Here is an 18,897-nt window from a genome sequence, read left to right as displayed (position 1 = left end):
TTATAATTAATTTGAAACAATGAACCTGCGGACTTTATCCCATCCAGTGACAGTGACTCTTACATGCACTGACTTCTTGCCTATACTTTCAGATTTATTTTGTGTGGTTCAATAGAGACGAGCAGTCTGTTTGAGCACTTGGACATCATTACGTGAAGCAAATTATTGTTATTGTTCATTTGTTTTCTACCACTGAGCCAATGAAAGTACAATTCAATTTTTACCACGATTTCGTTTTCCCCAAGTTTCCTTGTTCTTTTGAAAAAGAAAAACAAGAAAAAAAGCCTTCTAACCATTAAGTACTCGCGGAAATTTTGCATCTGCACGCCGTAGTACGCAATGCCCAAGCACAAAGCTTCTTTTCTCTAAGAAATCTCTATATTTGAGTAGGAAAGCGAGACTAACGACACAGAGAGGGACAGAGGAACTATAACATCTGACAAATACAAGTGCGACAAGTGCGAACTGACTGACACATTTCTGACTGCGAGAAACAAAATGTAACTTGAACTCCACGGCTAAACAAACTTCCGGCTTACGTACGAAGCCTTACCCCACCGAAAACTATATTATTCTGCAAACTGACCTCTTAACCATGACTTCCTCCAGCCTTAGAGAGAGACATGGTACGACCTCTACGCTATGGAGACGCTCCGTTTCACCGCGCGGGAAACGGGGATCGACGACCCTGACGACCGCGCGTGCCTCAACATCTCATGCGAGGCACACGAGATGCGAAGCACATGTGTAGGGAGCAACACCTTCGCACGCGCTTATGCAATCCCCGACTAGCGAACCGATGAAAACCTCTCAAGCCTTCTCGGTACTCACTTAGCCTGCGTTTCGCTTACCCTTCCTAACGACGATGTTGTCCACGCTGCAGCAATCGATCAACAAAAGCGATCACTATACAGAGAACGAGCATTGCAAGCTATTCGCGTCTCCCTCTTGGCGAAAGAAACTCGTGGCCCCTTGTCAGCCCGCACGTTCTTGCCGACGCACCGGGTGCTCCAGGATGACGAAGTGTTTGTGGCAGCTGCTCCGGCTTCCGTTCGCTACACGGAATCGCGTTCCGTTGACCAAGCAGCAGCAGCAGCATGGAAACAAAGGGCACGCGATTCTTGGCGCGGGCTGTAATGTCCATCGATGATAGCCGAGGCGTAAAAGGTGAGACGCAGTTAGCACGCCAACAAATGCGGGTGCGCCACGGGACTGCAACTGCCAGTTGACGTAAGCAGCTCCCCATCAATCTCGCCGCTCGTGGCCTGCCAAGTGGTAGGCTCGTCCCTTTTCTTTCATCGCATCGCATTTTGGTCTCCACTCAGCGAAGCTCTGCTCGCGGCACCGAGCCAACGCTGAAGCGGTGCGGCAGCGGAACACATAGTTCGAGGGCGCGGCCGAAGTGCGGCCCGAGATGGGCCCACCCGTGAGCGCCGCCACGCGTTTACCGGAAAGTGCTGGGCTCTTAAAGGCTCCCATTATACCGGGCGCTTGTCAACGATGCAGCGTAAGCACTGGGGATATTTCTGACGTTATTTTCCGGTCTGGAGCAATTCCGTACTTGCGGTAGACGGACGGGTAAAGACAGCTGTTTGCGTCGTGTATTAGCTCGAGTGCGCGGAGATGTGGCACAGATGTGGGGCGCCTGAGCGACTCGCGGCAGTACCGCTCAAAGAGCGATGTTAGGAGAAGTCATTTCGCGGCTATTCTGTCACTCGAGTATAATGCCGCAGTAACGTAAAGAAGCGGGAGAATCGCTTTGCACCAAACACCAAAGAATATTTAGGTGTCACTGCAGTAGTGATACAACGAAACGGACGATGACTTAGAAGGAAACAAACACACACATGCCTTCAAAAATTAAAAGAAAAACAAAATTTAGGACAGCTACTCAAAGGAAACGTTTCAGCGCCACCTGAAACAGCGTGAGCTGTTCTGTATGTGCCTTTTATTGCTTTTATGTGGTACAAGTTTCTAAAATGACGCTGCTTCCCCGCCACGAAACGCCGTGGAATCGCGGAGCGTATTAACCGGCAATGCTAGCGATGTTGCAGTACAGCCCCCTGTTCAAAAGCACACAGTATTATTTCGGATGATTACAGCTTAGTTTTGACACTGATGCCTCGTAAATATTTTGCACCATCATAACTCTACTTAACGCGCCACGTCAAACATTTTTTCTCTATGAAGTTGAACATACGTTCGAACTACGTTGGTTTTAATACTAATTCGAAGTACCCTTTAACAGTAGACCGTGTTGTACACCTGAAAATAGAGACGATCACAAATATTGCTCATTCATACGAACGAGTAATCCAGAAACTGACGGAGATATTTCGCACCGGAAACTGTGAACGTCGTGAGATCCACTTAAACATTACTTACCTTTGCTGGCCGGGCAGTGCTTCACACTGTAAGGGTGCACGAATTTTCGAGACCAAATCAAATACGAATCAAATAGTTCCAGACACAAGTCGAATAGCAAGTACAACGCGAATAATTTTCAAATAATTAAGAACCATTTTCACCATTAATACAAAACTACGTTCATATCCTTGCACATTAGCAACGTGAGCAAGCTTATGTCACTACATTGCACATTACGAAGCGCTGTTTGTATTAGAAGCACAAAAGAGCTTTTGAAACAAAGAAGCAGTTTGTTCGCATAATCAGCACTCTTCGGTGAGTGCGAATGATAGTGACTTAGCCAAAAAGGTCTAGCTCCCTGCATCAGTAGCCTGTTTCACTATGTAACCTCCCGCGCTTAATGTTCACTACGAGCGCCAGGGTAAAATTTATTGCACTATTGCTCCATTTTTGTTTCATCGCGCACAGCATGAAGATTTAAAATATCCGAAAACTGGTCGAAGAATATTCGTATTTACGAATAAAGACTATTCGATTCGAAGACCAAATTGAATTGGATTCGATGTTCGAAATTTTCGAATATTGGCAAACCCTACTTCACAGTCATCTCACGTTCACAAACTGCAGGACCACTACGCCGTTGATGTTTCGCTTATTGTCACAATTTACTGAAAACGCAGCGGGTCACATCATACATTGTATGTGGGGTTATGAGGGTTCGATAGAGGTAAGAAAAAAGAAATCACCAACGATTACGATACTCCTTAATGTGAAATTTGAGCCCAGTTGCATACGTGTTCTCATTTCACAAGATATTGGCTGGCGCAGGCAATCTGTCTCGCGCGGCACATTGCAAACGGAGAGAAGTGTGGCGCGACTGCCTCGCTGATCGGGAGACAGCGAGCGGAAGCGCATGGGTGACGCGTGGGCGCAATTCACCGCAGCCGCCGCAGACAACCTCCTCTCATGCAGCGCTTCGTTTCCACACAGACGACGCGCGCTACTCTGGCGCCATCTCGTAGCCATCGCCGCCAGAAAGCCTCGTCGTGCCCGGCACTACGCATTTCTTCTCACGCTTTCGCCATACCCTCCTCCTCCGCCTCATGGTTCCATTGTATCATCCTCCATGCGCTGTCTTCGCTCTCGCTGCTTTTGTCATCCCCCGCTGCGCTCCGCGTTCGCTCTAAAACAACATGGAGCGGCCAGATACGCAGCTGCACTAGATTTATATATAGAGGACATATAAAATGAACACATCCCTCACACTTACGCAGTTTCGCAAGCGACCCACTTCCCCACCGTACCTACTCCTTTCACACGCAGGCCAAGTTTCCGTCACTTTTCGATGAATCTGTTCGCTCAAGCACGCTTTAAATGACGTGAACTCACGCTGCAATGCAGGATGCAGCATGAACTTAAAACCCTCCACGACGTTTCATATTTTATCTATATACGAGTTAGGCAAATAATACCAAGTTAATGAAGTGAACTCGTATAACCCCCGTAGACAACCAACAAAAAAAATCGTTCTCCATTTGAACAAAGAAGTCGAGACGATCACTTTCATCTACCTACGTGAAAGTTTTGCTTTGCGCATCTAACCATGGTATATGAACAAACAATCAGTTTTTAAAGTTCGCCAGATGTATCTGCCTGCTATAAGGATAGACTTGAAAAGCTATTGTATTACTGGGCTTTTTTTTTTCTTCCGGGTCTCAGTAGGTTAAGCTAGAATTGCCACAAAGCATTCATTTGAAACATGAAAATGTTTACAAGCTGAAATATTCCTGAACAAAGGTGAAACAGGGCGGAGTCGAAAATTAGAAGAGAAACGAGCTTTTTGGCTTGTCGTGTTTGCAGGATTGGCACTAACGCAGTCGCACCAATTTTGGATAGACGGAAAAAAGGCACGACAGGTATCACACGTAAAAAACATTTATTGATAAAAACAAAGAAACAAACAAGGACAGTGTTCTTATGGTACAGAAGAAAAGGTCCGCCTCCGACACTCCTCCGCTGCTCCTGTTAGCGCGTGGAAAAGAGAAGACAAGAAAAAATGGAAATGACCGGTGAACTGGCATTCGTAACAAACCAAAAACAGCAAGACTAGCGGCAAATAAGTACTTGAATTTTAAAGCGCAGCTGCAGTGGACAGCGAATAAAGTCGTGTGTCTAGGAATGGAAGCCCTAAGACGTACGCGATCACGGTTTTCTCACACAGTTTTACTTTGTCTTTTTTGCTCGCACATAAACCGAGCAGAACAAACTACACATTACCCCAAGAAGCTTATATTTTACCGGGCCGCGCACTCACAGAATGATAACATAAGAAAAATATATCCGGATGTTCTACGTGAGACTTGCTGTAGATAAAGAAGCTTCATTTTATCACCGGCGCGTACTTGTCTTCCTTTGATCTACACACTTATTTCTACGAAGGCGATGACAGCTGTGGACGACCTGAAGGGCGCTTTTTGTTTGTTTGCTTCTTTCTTTCTTTTCTTTCTTTCAAGCTACATATTTTTGAAAGAAAAAAAATACGCCTGCGAGCGCATTTCCGCTGCTTCGGTTAGATTACTTGAAGAGGCGGGCATCACTTCCACAACAGATCACTAAGTGCGATCAGTTAATAGAATTTAATTCGAATATTTTTTATAATTTGCCTACGGCACATGTAGCAATTAAGAAAGCAAAAGTGGTCACTGTTTGATGCAGCACACAAGCATACCTTTTCTTTTTTACACTTCGAACACTTTCTTTATATAAGTCCACAAAAGTTACTTGAATCACGTCAGTAGACATTAATTATCTGTCCAGACAGACATCATTTACTACAAAACAAACAAGAAAACAAGGCAATCCAATAACCATGGAGGAAGGAAACAAAACAGGAGAGGCCCTGACGTCACTTTTTTGAAGCCGGAAGTGCAGCCATGTTGGTGTGCCACTTCTCTTTGCGCCTCCAATCAGGGGTTCTGCAGCTCGCCGGAGCAGACGGGCGCGAACTTTGAACTTGCATTGTTATGAGCCGCCAGAAGTGTGTGCTCCCGACGCTCGTCAAAACAAAGCCTACAAAACTTCTGCAGCAGTTTTAGCGAAGCAGACGCGCTCCTGTGTTTTTCCGTGGCACGTTGAAGAAGACAACGAAGATTCGAGCCGTGATTGCTTGAGCGTATCTGTTGCTGGCCGACACTCACACTCACAGACCCAAAACCCAACTTTCAAGCTTACACACCCCACCCCAAAGTCAGCTTTTCTCGCGAACAAAAGGTGCTGCGGGAAAGACACCGGCGGAAAAATCGTATCTCACTTTTCAGAGACCGAGAGCAGCAGCGAAAGCTTCAGGAGCGCGGTTGTCATGGCATCGTTGACACTTGGGGTACCCGTCCCAGTGCTCCTTTGCCAAAAACATCACGTGACTTCCGCCACACCTTCTCCAATACGTTCGTGCTGGCCAGGGTCTCTACTGGGGTTTCCTTCCTCCATGCCAATAACTAATTAAGCCAATTACTTTAATTACCTCCATAGTTGGAAACTTCACGTCACGTGCTTATATTGGAGAGTTGAAGGAAATGGTCACAAAAGTCTAGTTCCGTGTTTGTACCCTTCCAAACGGCCATAAAAACGGAAATAAATGGCGTCAGACTGCTCATTTAATTTCCGTGATTACGCATGCAGCACTGCGAAATGCGGCTCGCAGTGAAAGTCCCCTGTGACTTGATAGGCCGGCGAAAAAATGAACCATGGCTATACGGCGCGATAAAGCGGTATGTCTCGCCCCTGCTGCTGAAGTGAATCCGAGCGGCAGTTGAGCAAAGCTCCAATCCGATTACGATAGTGGGAAGAGAGACAAAGCGACGGCAGCTTCATTTTACTCGACGCTTTTACGTTACCACAGGGGTTGGACAGAGAGCCGCGTTTGATGGTGACGTGTGCGTATAATTAAACGAGTAATTTGACGCCAGTCTTTTTCGGTCTACATGGCCACCCTTAAATGCAGAAACACGAAACTAGACTTTTATGACGATTCCCTTCGGCTTTACAGTATAAACATGTGCAGTTAAGTTGGTAGCTATATTTTAATTCACTTCATAGCTACCAACTTAATGGCACATGTTTATATTGGAAAGCCGAAGGGAATCGTCATAAAAGTCTAGTGTCGTGTTTCTGCATTTAAGGGTGGCCATGTAGACCGAAAAAGACTGGCGTCAAATTACTCGTTTAATGCAATTAGTTTAATTATCCCATGGACTGCTTTGATTTTCCGTATAAACTATGCCCGCCTGGGCAGATAATTCATCTGTAGTGACGGAATTCGAGTAATCCTTGTATGCTTTAAAAACGAAAGTGTTCGAAGTAAAAGAGAGACACTGTATTAGAATTCCAGAGACCAGCGCATCTTCGAAACACACGTAGGCAAAATGCGCACTTGAGCTGACTCGTGTATGGCACACAGAGAAGTCTGACATATGCTTCACACGAAAAATGTCTTCATGAATGACTCGCGCAAGCCAGACATCAATTGCGACGTCGCAAAAATGGCATACAACTAAAGCACTCGCGCTTCGCACGAATGCACCTCGCATACGTGTTACTTTTGCTACTAACGGCACCAACGAATTTTTTTTAATTCGAATGTTTCCCGAAGCATAAACGATTAAATATATAAAATTTAGGGCGGTTTCGGCGATGTACAGTCGTCATCAATATGAAATGGCACATATAATTATTTCAAACGCCCGTAGGGTCTAAACGCACATGCCCTCCATAAATGTGTTCAATGATACTAAAAATTTAATCAGGAAAACCTACTGTTAAGTATCAAGTTCCTAGATTAGAACCAATGCACAACGAGTTATCGTAGATAAAAAAAAAAAAGAAACGCTCGTCCCTTTCATATTGATGACGAAGGTACACCAGGAGTGCTCAATGGTCGGTCCCATGGAGCCAAGAATCATAGTCCGGTGGTCTCGTGGGACGAATGTCCATTGTTTGCATCAACGGCATAAGAATGCGATTTCGACTGCGTCCTTTCTCCGCGTGTTTCTCTACAGAAGACGGCGCAGGAAACTCACGCCACCTGGCTTGCCGGCATCCGGTCGGCTGTTCCGTCCCGCACAGGCATAGGCCAAGCGTAGTATATATAACAGAGAGAAGAGGACGGCGGCGGAAGCAGGAGCGGCGAACGAGCGCCTAGATGAGGCCCAGCCGCTCGCGCTCCTTGGTCTTTTTCCGGACCATGTCGACGTTTCGCTCGCGCCACGTGCTCTTGCGAAGCTTGATCGGACGGCTGCCCACGTACTTGCCTGCGCACGCACGAGAAAAACAGAAAAAGAAACCTCGTCAAGCCGGTACATAGTGAACAGTACACAATCACAGCCATCCCTATTGCAAAACCCAGTGTCCAGTGCCATGCCTGATTGTGGGCCAGTGTCGAACGCTGGATGCTGGGACGCTGGCAAGGCGCGGCATACTGGGAGGCGCTGGGCATGGGGTACTGCAGTGCGAAATGCAGCTCTAGAGCGAGAAATACGTGGTGCCTGGCTACCTTATATATATTTTTCGAATACAGAAAGAAACAGAGAGCGTTGTAATGCAATAAAAAATGAAAGAAAAAGTAAAAAAAAAAACGATAGGATTCGAACCTCCGACCTACAGATCCCAATCCAGGTATCTTACCACTACGCCACGCCGATTTTTTTTTCTTTCATGGTATTTATTACGAATATAAAACGTACATGCGTAAGATATTTTCATAGCGGCCAAAACAGTCTTAGCCGCGTCTACAAGCACAAATCAAACACTTCACAGTACAATTATTACAGTAAGAGTTCTCTAAAAGGGAGGCAAAAGGATACACTGCATCAACAATGGATACCAGTCTGGTTGGGAGTCTCGCTGATAATAAAAGTCTTTCAGTTGTGAAATCATCCGAATGAAATGTGACTTCGAAGATACAATTGGTTCTGCATTCCGGTCTAGCATGCGAGTTTTCCATAAACTGTGTAACGCCATAAGTAGGAGCATGTCAAAAGGCACATCTTCACATTGAGGTGGTATCAGATACCGTATTGTATAAGCATTTATATCAAGATCCTTTTTTAAAGTCCTTTGGAGAACGTCCCAAAACAATATGGCGTCCTTGCAATCAATAAAGCAGTGTTCTATGGTTTCCGGTACATTACAGAGACGACAGTTTATCGAAGATACAAAGATGTCTTTCCTATTTAACCAGGTTTTAACAGGTAACGTTTCAGTGTGCACTTTGAAGAAGAATGTTTTAGTGTGTGGAGGAATAGGCATTTTACAGACCGGTGTAAGGACGTCATCTCCAGGTAAGCCGATGTACACCGATCGGTATAACGGAGGTTTAAAAAGCATATCAATTAGATCATTATACAGATTTTTCCTTGAGATAGAGAATAAGTACTCATTTGAGAACCTCACTGCAAGAAAACGCACCGAGAGCCACACTTCACGCATGAATCCCTGCAAATATGGATGTGAAGCAAAATTTGTCGAAATTACTAAATTTGGTAAAACTTTAACGAGATTAATTTGCAAGAATGCCCGAAGTAATGGGTGAGAACAGTCTCGAAAAAAGATGAAACGAGACACTAATTGTCTAACATAAAGGTGAACCAGGCCAAGACCGCCTGCACTAACTGGTCTGAAAATATTGTCACGCCTCATTGGCTCATAAGAGGATGACCAAATAAAGGTTGCAAATATTCGGTGAAACTGCTGTATGTAAACCCTGGAACCCTGGAATTATTTGCAGCACATAGAAGAGTTTTGTTGCCAAAAATAAATTGCACGCTTTAGCTCTTCCAAAGACTGAGAGATTATGTGGAACGAATGTTTGGGCATAGCGTCTTAGGGTTGGTACACGTTCTCCACAGTAACGTGCACTTGACTTATATGCATCCAATGGAACGCCCAGGTATTTTGGTGGTTGACAAGTCCATTCAATACCAGCAAAATATGTCGGTTTAAAGATCCATGAGCCAAACCAAAGCCCACGCCGATTCGTGAATATCGTTTCATATTTTGTAATGTCAACGCGCAGACACAGTTGCTGCTTTTGCGCAGACGTCTCGCTCAGACATGGTAGAGCGATATCGCCTTCAACTGAAACTTACGCCTCCATCAGAACGAAAAAGTTGTCCTTGTTGCACAGTATGCCTGGAAGTACTGCAACACTGATTTGATTTTGCGATTGGTATATTAACTACGAAAAAAGCCTTAAATGAACCGCCGACCCGGGATGTTGTACGGGCTGTTACTGCCGATTTTGACAGCTGTTTCTTATTCTTCGCGCAAAGGTGATGCAACATTTCATAGCTCGACAATGCTTTACAATCGACACGTATGTTTAGTCACATATCTCCGTTAGAGAAGCGGTTGGTTAATGCGGCTGGCAGCCTTCGGCGACAGCACATATAGGTATGTTTATAACGCTTCATATCGGCGCTCATCGCTTGTTGTGCTGACACTGTACACACGAAAGAATGGTCTGTTCAAAAACACCGATGAGAAAACTGAACTACAGAGTGATTTATCCTCGTTAGACTTGTTGATTCCTCAGCCCAGACGGGCCGATAGAGTGTAGACGGACTCGGCGGGTACGGTAGGCCTAACCTTCGGTTGAAGCGAACGATCTCGGTGTGGGTACCTGGCGAATGCGAAAATGTTTGTATTTGAGCTTCAGAACCTTTTAACTATTATTTTTAGTGCACCAGGGAAAATGGAAGCGCACGAATCGCCGCAGCAGCTTTGTTGTCGGTGCGATAATATCAATCAGCGGCAGGCTTCCTAAGGTCCGTTCAAACGCGCCTGAACGGCTGATGGGCTTCGTGTCGACTGTACAACACTGCGACAACTCGCATTCATCGATTGCGTCCAACCAATAGAAAACGAGGCGTTATCTGCGTTTGCGTAATTTCGGTCACGAATACAGCTATCCGCACAGTCAAAAGGGAAATGTACAAAGCGAAAGTGATCTGAAGTGTCGCATATGGATGGGCTAGCTCACGCACGTTTATTCCAAGCTGCAACACCACCGACACGAAACAGACATTTATGATTCCAAATTATAGCGCTATTTAGGACAAGAGTCTGTTTTTTGGACAGGAGATGCCCATAAAATTGTATCAAGCATTTCATATTCAACAGCGCCTCCGGCAGTGCGGCACAAACGAAACCAGCGCAGTCTCCAGTACGAGCCAGCGAACTCCAGCGACCACGAACGCGTGTACAGCGCACACTAGTGCGCCCCAGCGTCATAGCAGTGAAACCAGCGCCTCGTCAAGTGTGACCCAGCTATTATCCAGCGATCTCACCAGTGTCGCAGTGACTCCCAGCGTGCGCCAGCGTCCCCAGTGCCATCCAGTGTCAAAAAACGCGCTGGTTTCACACTGCAAGGCACTGGAAGACGCTGGTTTTTGCAATAGGGATATAGCTGCAGCAGCTTCTCCACGGAAAAGTTCCCCGTTTAGTTCCATATGTTTTCAGTTCCGCATCCCGTGTGGTTCTCACGGGATCTATACAAGTTCCCTGCAAATTCCGCATAACTTTCACATAAAAAAATTAACAGGGTCTCTCATGTTATCCCTAAGACGACTTGAAGGCGAAAGCCCAAGTGCCGATGCATTAAAGACGGACACATGACGTACACATCCCCCTTAATTCGCTTAGTCATCCCTCTTAATTCGCTTAATCATCCTCTTAATTCGCTTATCATCCTCCTTAATTCATTAAGTGTATTTCCCTTAGTCGTCCCTCTTAGTTCTAAAGGCCGAGGGTACGACGCCCACCCACAGTCGTGGGTTCGAGTGCCTTAATTAACTGTACCATAATTAAATGTGCCTTAATTAATTAACCACACCTTCATTAACACCAAAGGTCGTGGGTTTGACTCCCACCTATGTTCGTGGGTTCGACTCCCACCAGAGGTCGAGGGTTCGTGGCCTTTTTGTACCTTTCGGGTCGTCGACGCGTTTTCGCTCAAGGTCGACTGACTCATGAGCCATATAAAGCTTTGACCTTAATAACACGGATAATAGATGGGCGAGAGAAAGCAAAGTGAGAAAAGGTACGGAGGCCAACCGGACGAGAGTCCCGTTTGCTATCTAAACCCTGTGTAAGGAAGAGGGAGAACAAACAACGGGCAAAGAGTGAGAACTGCGCGCACGCAGGAGGACACACAGAACGTCCACCGACGATCCCTCCAGCTGGTGCATTTCAACAAGCAGCATAGCGCGCACAGATAGCTTTCTGGACCAGCGACGGATGTGGCCATGGTACAACTTTTTTTTTTTTGAACTCCAGCAGGTTTGCTGTGGTTTGTATAGGGATCCAATGAACGTCGCATTGAGGGCACGCAGTGCCCAACGTGTTCGATGGTTCGTTTCTTCAGGCCCACGAGAAAATAGACCAAATTATTAAACAACCAGAAAGCTTGCTGTATCTATAGGGTCTTCAAACGTATATGCACCCTCACGTACTTTGTACAAAACCCGTTGTGCCCTTGAAATGATTCTGAGAATAACCCGCGAAATGTCTGTGACACCACTGCACCTGCGCGCGAACTTAATTGGATTCCTGCCAGTGCACTCTCCCCAGACATGTGCACACGGCGGGCCTTCGTCAAGGGTATGGGGCCACATGAAGGGGCAGATGCCATTGTATTCATTTCGAGCGGGGGCACACACTCCAAAACAACTGTCGGAAAGAAATCAGACGAGTTCGGAGACTGCAGGTGGATGCGTAGCATAAGAGACTCTAGCGAATTTTCAGTTAACCGCGATAAGCAAAGCGACACAGACAACACTCGTCAACATCGAGGGAAATGGCTGGGCAAACGTTTCGCCTACAGATGCCATATATAGGAGGGGTAGCTGCATAGTCACTGAACCTATCAAGCAATAAATCGCCGGGCCTGCTTTTGGCTGCTACTGCCTGCGGCAGCCACAGGGAACCAATTAACCGTTTCTTCCCGAAGCGGCACGCGGGACATTTTGTATTTTTGCGTCACGCAGCGCGTATACGCTGTGACCACGGCTTGAATGCGTCCCTGGCGCCAACGCTTTCGGTGAGGAACCGCAACTACCGCAATTGTGCCCCGACTGCACAGTGCAGACAACTAGCGGCGTGTCCGACACGTCGTAAATGCGGGGGAAAAGCACGCCTCACTTGGTCACCCCCCCTACGCCGTTTTGAACGTCTCACGAGCGTGCAGCAACATGGCTGCGGTCGAGAAGTTCTCCCACTGCTGACAAAACAGTAAGTACACAGCACGCGCCATATTGACGCCGATGGCCTTGCGTGCCTCCGCATTCCGCATAGAAAACTACACACAGCCGCACAGCGCAAACTTACGGCTTGTGTTTTGCCTTGGATCACGCGGCAAACCACGAGGATCCTCCTGACATTTACGTTTTCTCGGTAATGGGTTAACGGTACACTTCTCTTACTGCATCAAAGTATCAAGCAAAAACAGCGTTTTTCGTCGGGAAGATTTACGGCATGGTGGCCTCGCGAACGCGGAGCTAGTGCGCTTAGAGCAAATGCCGATCTGTATACGCGGTGTTGGTAATATAGCTTGTATAAAGCTGGAAATATATATGGCGGGATTAAGTTGCCCAGACGACGCGTATTCATATGCCTGCGCATAACCTGAAAGCGGACTAGGGGGTCACCAGCACATATGCGAGGATATTTATTGCAGGCACGTCCAGACACACACACACACACACAAAAAAAAAGAAGTAATTATAGAAAGGAGAGACCGCCAAGCGCCCACAGACCCTTACATATACATGAAATAGCTCTCCTAAACGTTGAAATGGTTTCATCGCACGTACACATCCATATATAATATGTATAAACCCAGCTTTATTTCAGATTGAGCAAGTACCGTATTTGCACGCACATAACGCGGTCACAAATGTAACGGGGGACTTTCGGCCTGTCATAAAACAATATATATATATATATATATATATATATATATATATATATCAAAACGCGATGTGATGCCGCAAGGAAACAGGAAACGACGCATAAAAGCGGATGTCCACAGGGCGCTTTATGCACCGTTATACTGCGAACTGCCTCTCGCAAAATACGGTGACAGGACGAGTGCATGCAAATTTCACACCTTGTCATTGCTGGCGCCTTTGACACTGGCGGAGAGAACGGCGTCGTCCTCTATGCCACCAAGGTTATTGGACAGGCGACTCTTCAGAAGTGCCCGTGGCACAAACGAACACAGCTATAGATACGCGGTAGCAATCGCGGTGGTGCTTAGTGGTTTGGCTCACTGCACTTTGAAGCGGCAGGAAAAAAAAAAAAAAAAGAAGAAGAAAAAAGGGAGAAGAAGAAAGCCGCCTCATATTCGTGTCACGAACTCGAACATAACGCGAGGCGTGCTTTGAGGCCGGAAATTTTGAAACAAAAAATCATAAATCACCGCCGCTATACGGCATGCCGCAGTGCGCGCTATATGCTTCTCTTGTATTGTGTGCGGCTTGAAATTCTGGCGCCTTCTTTTTTTTTTTTTAATTCTGCACCAATACAGCAGGCGAATAATTAATTATCCGACACGCGCCATCGAAATTCAAAACAAAAATAAAATGACGGAAAAAGAAACATTATATATATATATATATATATATATATATATATATATATAATGTGAAATATAATGGCGAAGAGAGACTGCAGTTTGCAAAGTTTTATTCATAGCTGCCATCACGCGAAACACGACACGGGGTGCGTTCCGGACGCTCTAACACAGGTCAAGACACGGAAGCGGCCGCCCACTACCCAACAAACATTCCTACTTAGACATATATTACCAAATTTTCCCGATGTGAAAGCGTACCTGCAGAGTTTATTTATAGCAATGCTCGGTGCTCGGATACATAAAGGTACTGCGGTGAACGCTGGATTACCAAGGTCCCATTTCGGCGCGACGTTTTTTTTTTTTTTTTTTTTTTTTTTCTTTATTTGGTTAAAGCGAATAGCTTGCTTTGGCTCTTTCTCCCGTGTTCCTGGTCGGTGGTTGGTGGCCGGAATTTCACCGCCGATACCAAGGCGCCGACGCGAAGGGCGAGTGCCCTCGTGTAACCGATATATATATATATATATATATATATATATATATATATATATATATATATATATATATATATATATATATATAACGTTTTATTTAGAGCAGACGAAAATTCTTCGTCCTGGGTGGACAGCCTCCTCAGTCCAGGAAGCCGTGTACCCGAGACATCTCCATAGTCCGGGAGATGGCTTGTTCGACGGATCGGCTTGTTAGCTGAGCCTCCCACTGCTATTCGGTTAGGTCCTTGGTGCCGACGGTTCCACGTGGCCCCTTGAATCCCCACACCATGTGTTGTAGAGTGTTTGGTACATTGCAAAATGCCCATTCATAGCTGTAGGTGTTGGGCGAGATCCTGTGTAGCATAAGGTGTCTAGAACGTGACTGTTGGTTTGGTTTCTTAGGAGTCGCGTAACCGAGTTGCTGGGCGCGCTCTTCGTCGAACGCCAACTATTACAGTTGGTCGAGATGAACGTGCAGTCAACCTGTACTACCGCTACAGATGTGCTGATTAACGGCTGTGTTCTCTGCAGAATCGCGCAATGAAAAAAGGCTATCGAAATACCTCCATAGCAACAAATATACGCCTTCAAGCTCATGATGCCTTTATAAAGCGAATAGCTTTCTTCAAGCATTCGGCTATTCGCTTATATTGACCATCATCGTCGATACTTTCTGCGCAATTTCTTTCAGTCATATCGGATGTTGAGTAAGAAAGAATGAACAAAAATTGTGCGAATCCCACGCAATGCGGGAACGGTGGACGCGAAGCCTGTCGACGGCTTCCATCACGTTCTCAATACCGAGACGATGCCCGTCTCACAGTGCAGGTATACTGGCAAGTACCAGTGTTAAGAAGTAAGAAACGTAACGCATGACGTTTAACGAGTCTACATACCTTGCAATGACGCAATGACATGATCGATTGCACCTACTAATGGAGACGTTGGCCGATACGTTCGGGTCCTACCGAATTATACGAACACCATTTGTGACGTATAAACCAGCGCCGCTTTGCGATCGATTCCTCGCAAAACTTCTCCACGCTAACGCAGAGGCTGATCCAGGGTATAGTCTCCAGGGATGGGGACGAGGAAAGGAGAGAGGGGGGGGGGCTTGCTGCAAGCGTGATACTGTCAGCCGGCAGAAACATTGTTTATTGCGTCTGAGATGAGTTCAGTTTCCTATTTAATGAAGGTGCAAGCATTCCGCGAGCGTATTTTTCTGCACCGGCTGCCTCCCAAAGACATTTCGTTTGTCCGTTCATCAGCTCAGTAATAGGAGATTGCCTCCCTCCCTCATAGCGAAAACGGTTTCTCACAAATGCGCCTTGAAGCAGCTTTGTGCTGTTCGCGATCATTCAAGCAAAAAAGATGATGAACCACAGTACACAGCATGTAAGAAACGAACGACAGTCAGTGCTGCATGACATGCCAATGTTCGGTACGCGATGGGCCGAGGTACCCTATTTTAACGTTCCATATCGATACGATCCTCATCACCAGCCTATTTCATGTCTACTGCAAAACAAAAGCCTTCTCACCCCACGATTTCCAATTACCCGGCCTTTCTTCGAAACTGGCACAATTTTTTGCCTGCAAAGTTTCTAATTTCGCCAGACCTTCCAGTTCTTCGTCGTCCTCGACTGCGCCTCCCTTCCCATGGCAGATATCCTGTAACTCTAAATAGACCACCGAATGTCTGCTATACGAATTACTTGGCCTGCCCAGCTCACACAGTCCCGCTTAATCTCAACTGGAATATCGGCAACCCCAACGTCCTATGTAATCAACACTGCTGTCTTCCAGTCTCTTATCGTTACGAGTATCTTTTTTGGTCCTCTCGCTCGTTGCGCGGTAATGGACTTCTTAAAACTTCTTTGTTATCCTTTAAGTTCCTGTCCCAAATGTTAGCACCGATGTTAGTACAGGTAAAATGCAATGACAGTACACTTCTATTTTCAAAGATAGTCGTAATCTGTCGGTTCCTAATAGGCGATTAAACGTCACGATAATTCATTTCTCACATCCAGTGCATCAGCTGGTGACAGGCCAGTCCTCACCGAGGGCGCTCAAGCAACTTATTTCGAGAAACATTCGACCGCGCTCCTCTTCGCCTTAACGTTTGCTTCCTCTTCATCCCTTTTTTTTTTTTTTTTAATGCTTAACAGATGTCCTGCTTGAAATGGGCTTAAGCCCTCGGGCGAGAAAAGCTGCTGCGAGGTCTATTTTCCACTCCACGTATCCGGCAAGCAGTATATAAGCCCATAATAACCTTCCTGACGTCGCAGCGTTAAGAATGAAAGGATCGCGATGGCTAAGCACTTACGAAACAAACCGCGTGGGCTCAATATATCCCTGTCACTGGCACACCTATACTCACTCTGCTGGTTGCTACTTACTTATTCGCTCGCTGGTGAGCTGCGCAACGTGCACAATATTGACAGTATTGAACACGGCGGCGAAGTGGCAAAAAGAAAAAGAAAAAGTACCTCCCATATTTCCCGTAGCCTCCCCGCCAAGCCGCTGAGCCAGAAAGGCAGAATGGCGAAAAGAACTCCCGATTAAGCAACCGCTGCAAACGTCTGTCCAATCTATGTACCTTCAGGCTTAATTTACTGGTTTGTTTTGAAAACAGCGTTGCTTGCAGACCACACGGGTGCTTAGATATAAACTGATCAGACCAATAAACATAATAAAGAAAATCGGGCGCTCCTAACTCAGGCCAGTGCAGTAAGCATCACAGATGATCGTCTGCTGACGCAAGCGTTTGCGTTCCAGACCAGAAAGCAAGCCCGTCTTTTGCGATGAAATAGAAGCGGTACCACGTGACGCTAGCCGAGGACTGCTTAGCACGCATCAGCGAGCGATGTTACGGCAGAAATTGCCGCAGTAATCATCGTTTTCAACACTGATTAATTGTTCCTTTTCACATTTGCGCTCCTGCGTGGACATATGAATACGAGAAATGACAATGAAAAGTGCACCAGCAACGACTGAGTTACGGCGAAAGACAGGTTACTAGAGGTCATCAGTTCGAAACAAACCTGACACCGCCATAATTTTACCAGGGAGGTTTTTTTTTTTTTTTTCGTGCTCCACCGGAAATATGTACCATATGCGTACGTCACGCTATCATCACGCACATCCACGAGATGGCAATACTTTGCCGTTTTGTGCCTACCTAATGGTTAGGAAAGTAGGCATAAAAAAGGTTTGCTTCATTAACGGAATTACGCTTTTGATGACGTATACGTGTTTCAATGAGGATAGTTAGGTATCTATTGTTTTATCACAGATTAATTTCGTAGACAACATGGCAGACAGCCTGGGTACCTATAAAAATTGCAGACATGGCAGCGCCTGGAAGTGTCTTGCGGTCTAACTCAGTCAGCGTCTACGGGAGACGGCGTTCCTGGCGCTTTTTCTTTAGAGCGCAGCTCTCTGCGGCGAGCGTCGGCGTGTCCCTCGTAACCGAGCGAACGAGCACAGCGAAGAATAAAGCGCAGCGGGGGATGAAAGACAGCGATAGCGAAGAGAGCGCGAGGAGGAAAGCGGAGGAGACGGGTATGACGAAAGCGTGAGAAGAAAAACGTAGTGCCGCACAAAACGGGCTTTGCTACGGCGATGACTACGAGATGGCGCCAGAGTAGCGCGCGTCGTCTGTATGGAAACAAAGTGTTGCATGAGCGTCTGCGCGGCGGCTGCTGTGAATCGCGCCCACGCGTCCACCCACGCGCTGCCTCTCGTGATCTCCCGATTAGCGAGGCAGTCACGCCACACTTCGCTCCGCTTGCAACGTGCCGCACGAGACAGACTGTCCGCGCCAGCAAATATATCGCTGAATGAAAACACGTCTAGAGCTGCGCTCAAATTTCGCATTCGGTAGTATCGTATAATCGTCGGTGAATTTTTCGAATGTGATCCCCGGCAACTGTCACCGCACGGTGGCGCCTCCGCGGCTTACGCCATTTTCGCGCATCTGCTCACCTTTCAACATGCGTATGGGCGCTCGCGCGCTATGTCGCCGGAGCTCAAACGACGATGTTTCGTCACGTAGGCGCTCGCCATCGCGTCGGGTATATTATATACCTATGGCGCCTGGTAGCCTCCGAGGTGCTGCTTACGCTGCGCAGCAGCACATGCCTCGCGTGCTTGCTATCGCTGTCATTGGTTTCGCCATTCGAGCGAAACTGCAATTAATAAGAATGTGAACATTTATGGACTTGTATTTGTGAATGTGAAACAACGCTGGCAGTGCTTCCGAGAAAACACGTTTCCATTTTGTGTTAGGACCGACTCCTCTGAAAGACAGATTAATCAATTGTTTCTGCTGTGAATTTTCATACGTTCTGCGTTCGCAAAGATGCCAGGAGCTGCAGCATATGCTCTGCTGCGTCGGAACCCATGGCC

General features: G+C 46.5%; 1 protein-coding gene across 2 annotated transcripts in view; it reads right to left on the bottom strand.

Moving 5' to 3' along the window:
- Positions 1-4,311: 4,311 nt before the first annotated feature.
- LOC119455647 (RNA-binding protein 42) overlaps positions 4,312-18,897 on the bottom strand; it is a 153,012-nt gene continuing 138,426 nt past the window's right edge. The window contains exons 5-6 of one of the 2 annotated variants that reach the window (XM_049668926.1): positions 7,443-7,673; positions 4,312-4,389 (exon numbers count right to left, since the gene is read on the bottom strand). In XM_049668926.1, coding sequence (XP_049524883.1) covers positions 7,561-7,673 — 113 coding nt within the window. In that variant the 3' untranslated portion in view covers positions 4,312-4,389; positions 7,443-7,560. The remainder of the gene's footprint in view (positions 4,390-7,442; positions 7,674-18,897) is intronic. The other variant, XM_049668927.1, reaches the window with a different exon arrangement.

The sequence above is a fragment of the Dermacentor silvarum genome, chromosome 6 (assembly GCF_013339745.2).
Source record: "Dermacentor silvarum isolate Dsil-2018 chromosome 6, BIME_Dsil_1.4, whole genome shotgun sequence".
Lineage (NCBI taxonomy): Eukaryota > Metazoa > Arthropoda > Arachnida > Ixodida > Ixodidae > Dermacentor > Dermacentor silvarum.
The sequence above is the reverse complement of the archived record's forward strand: the minus strand, read 5'-3'. Positions and strand labels throughout refer to the sequence as shown.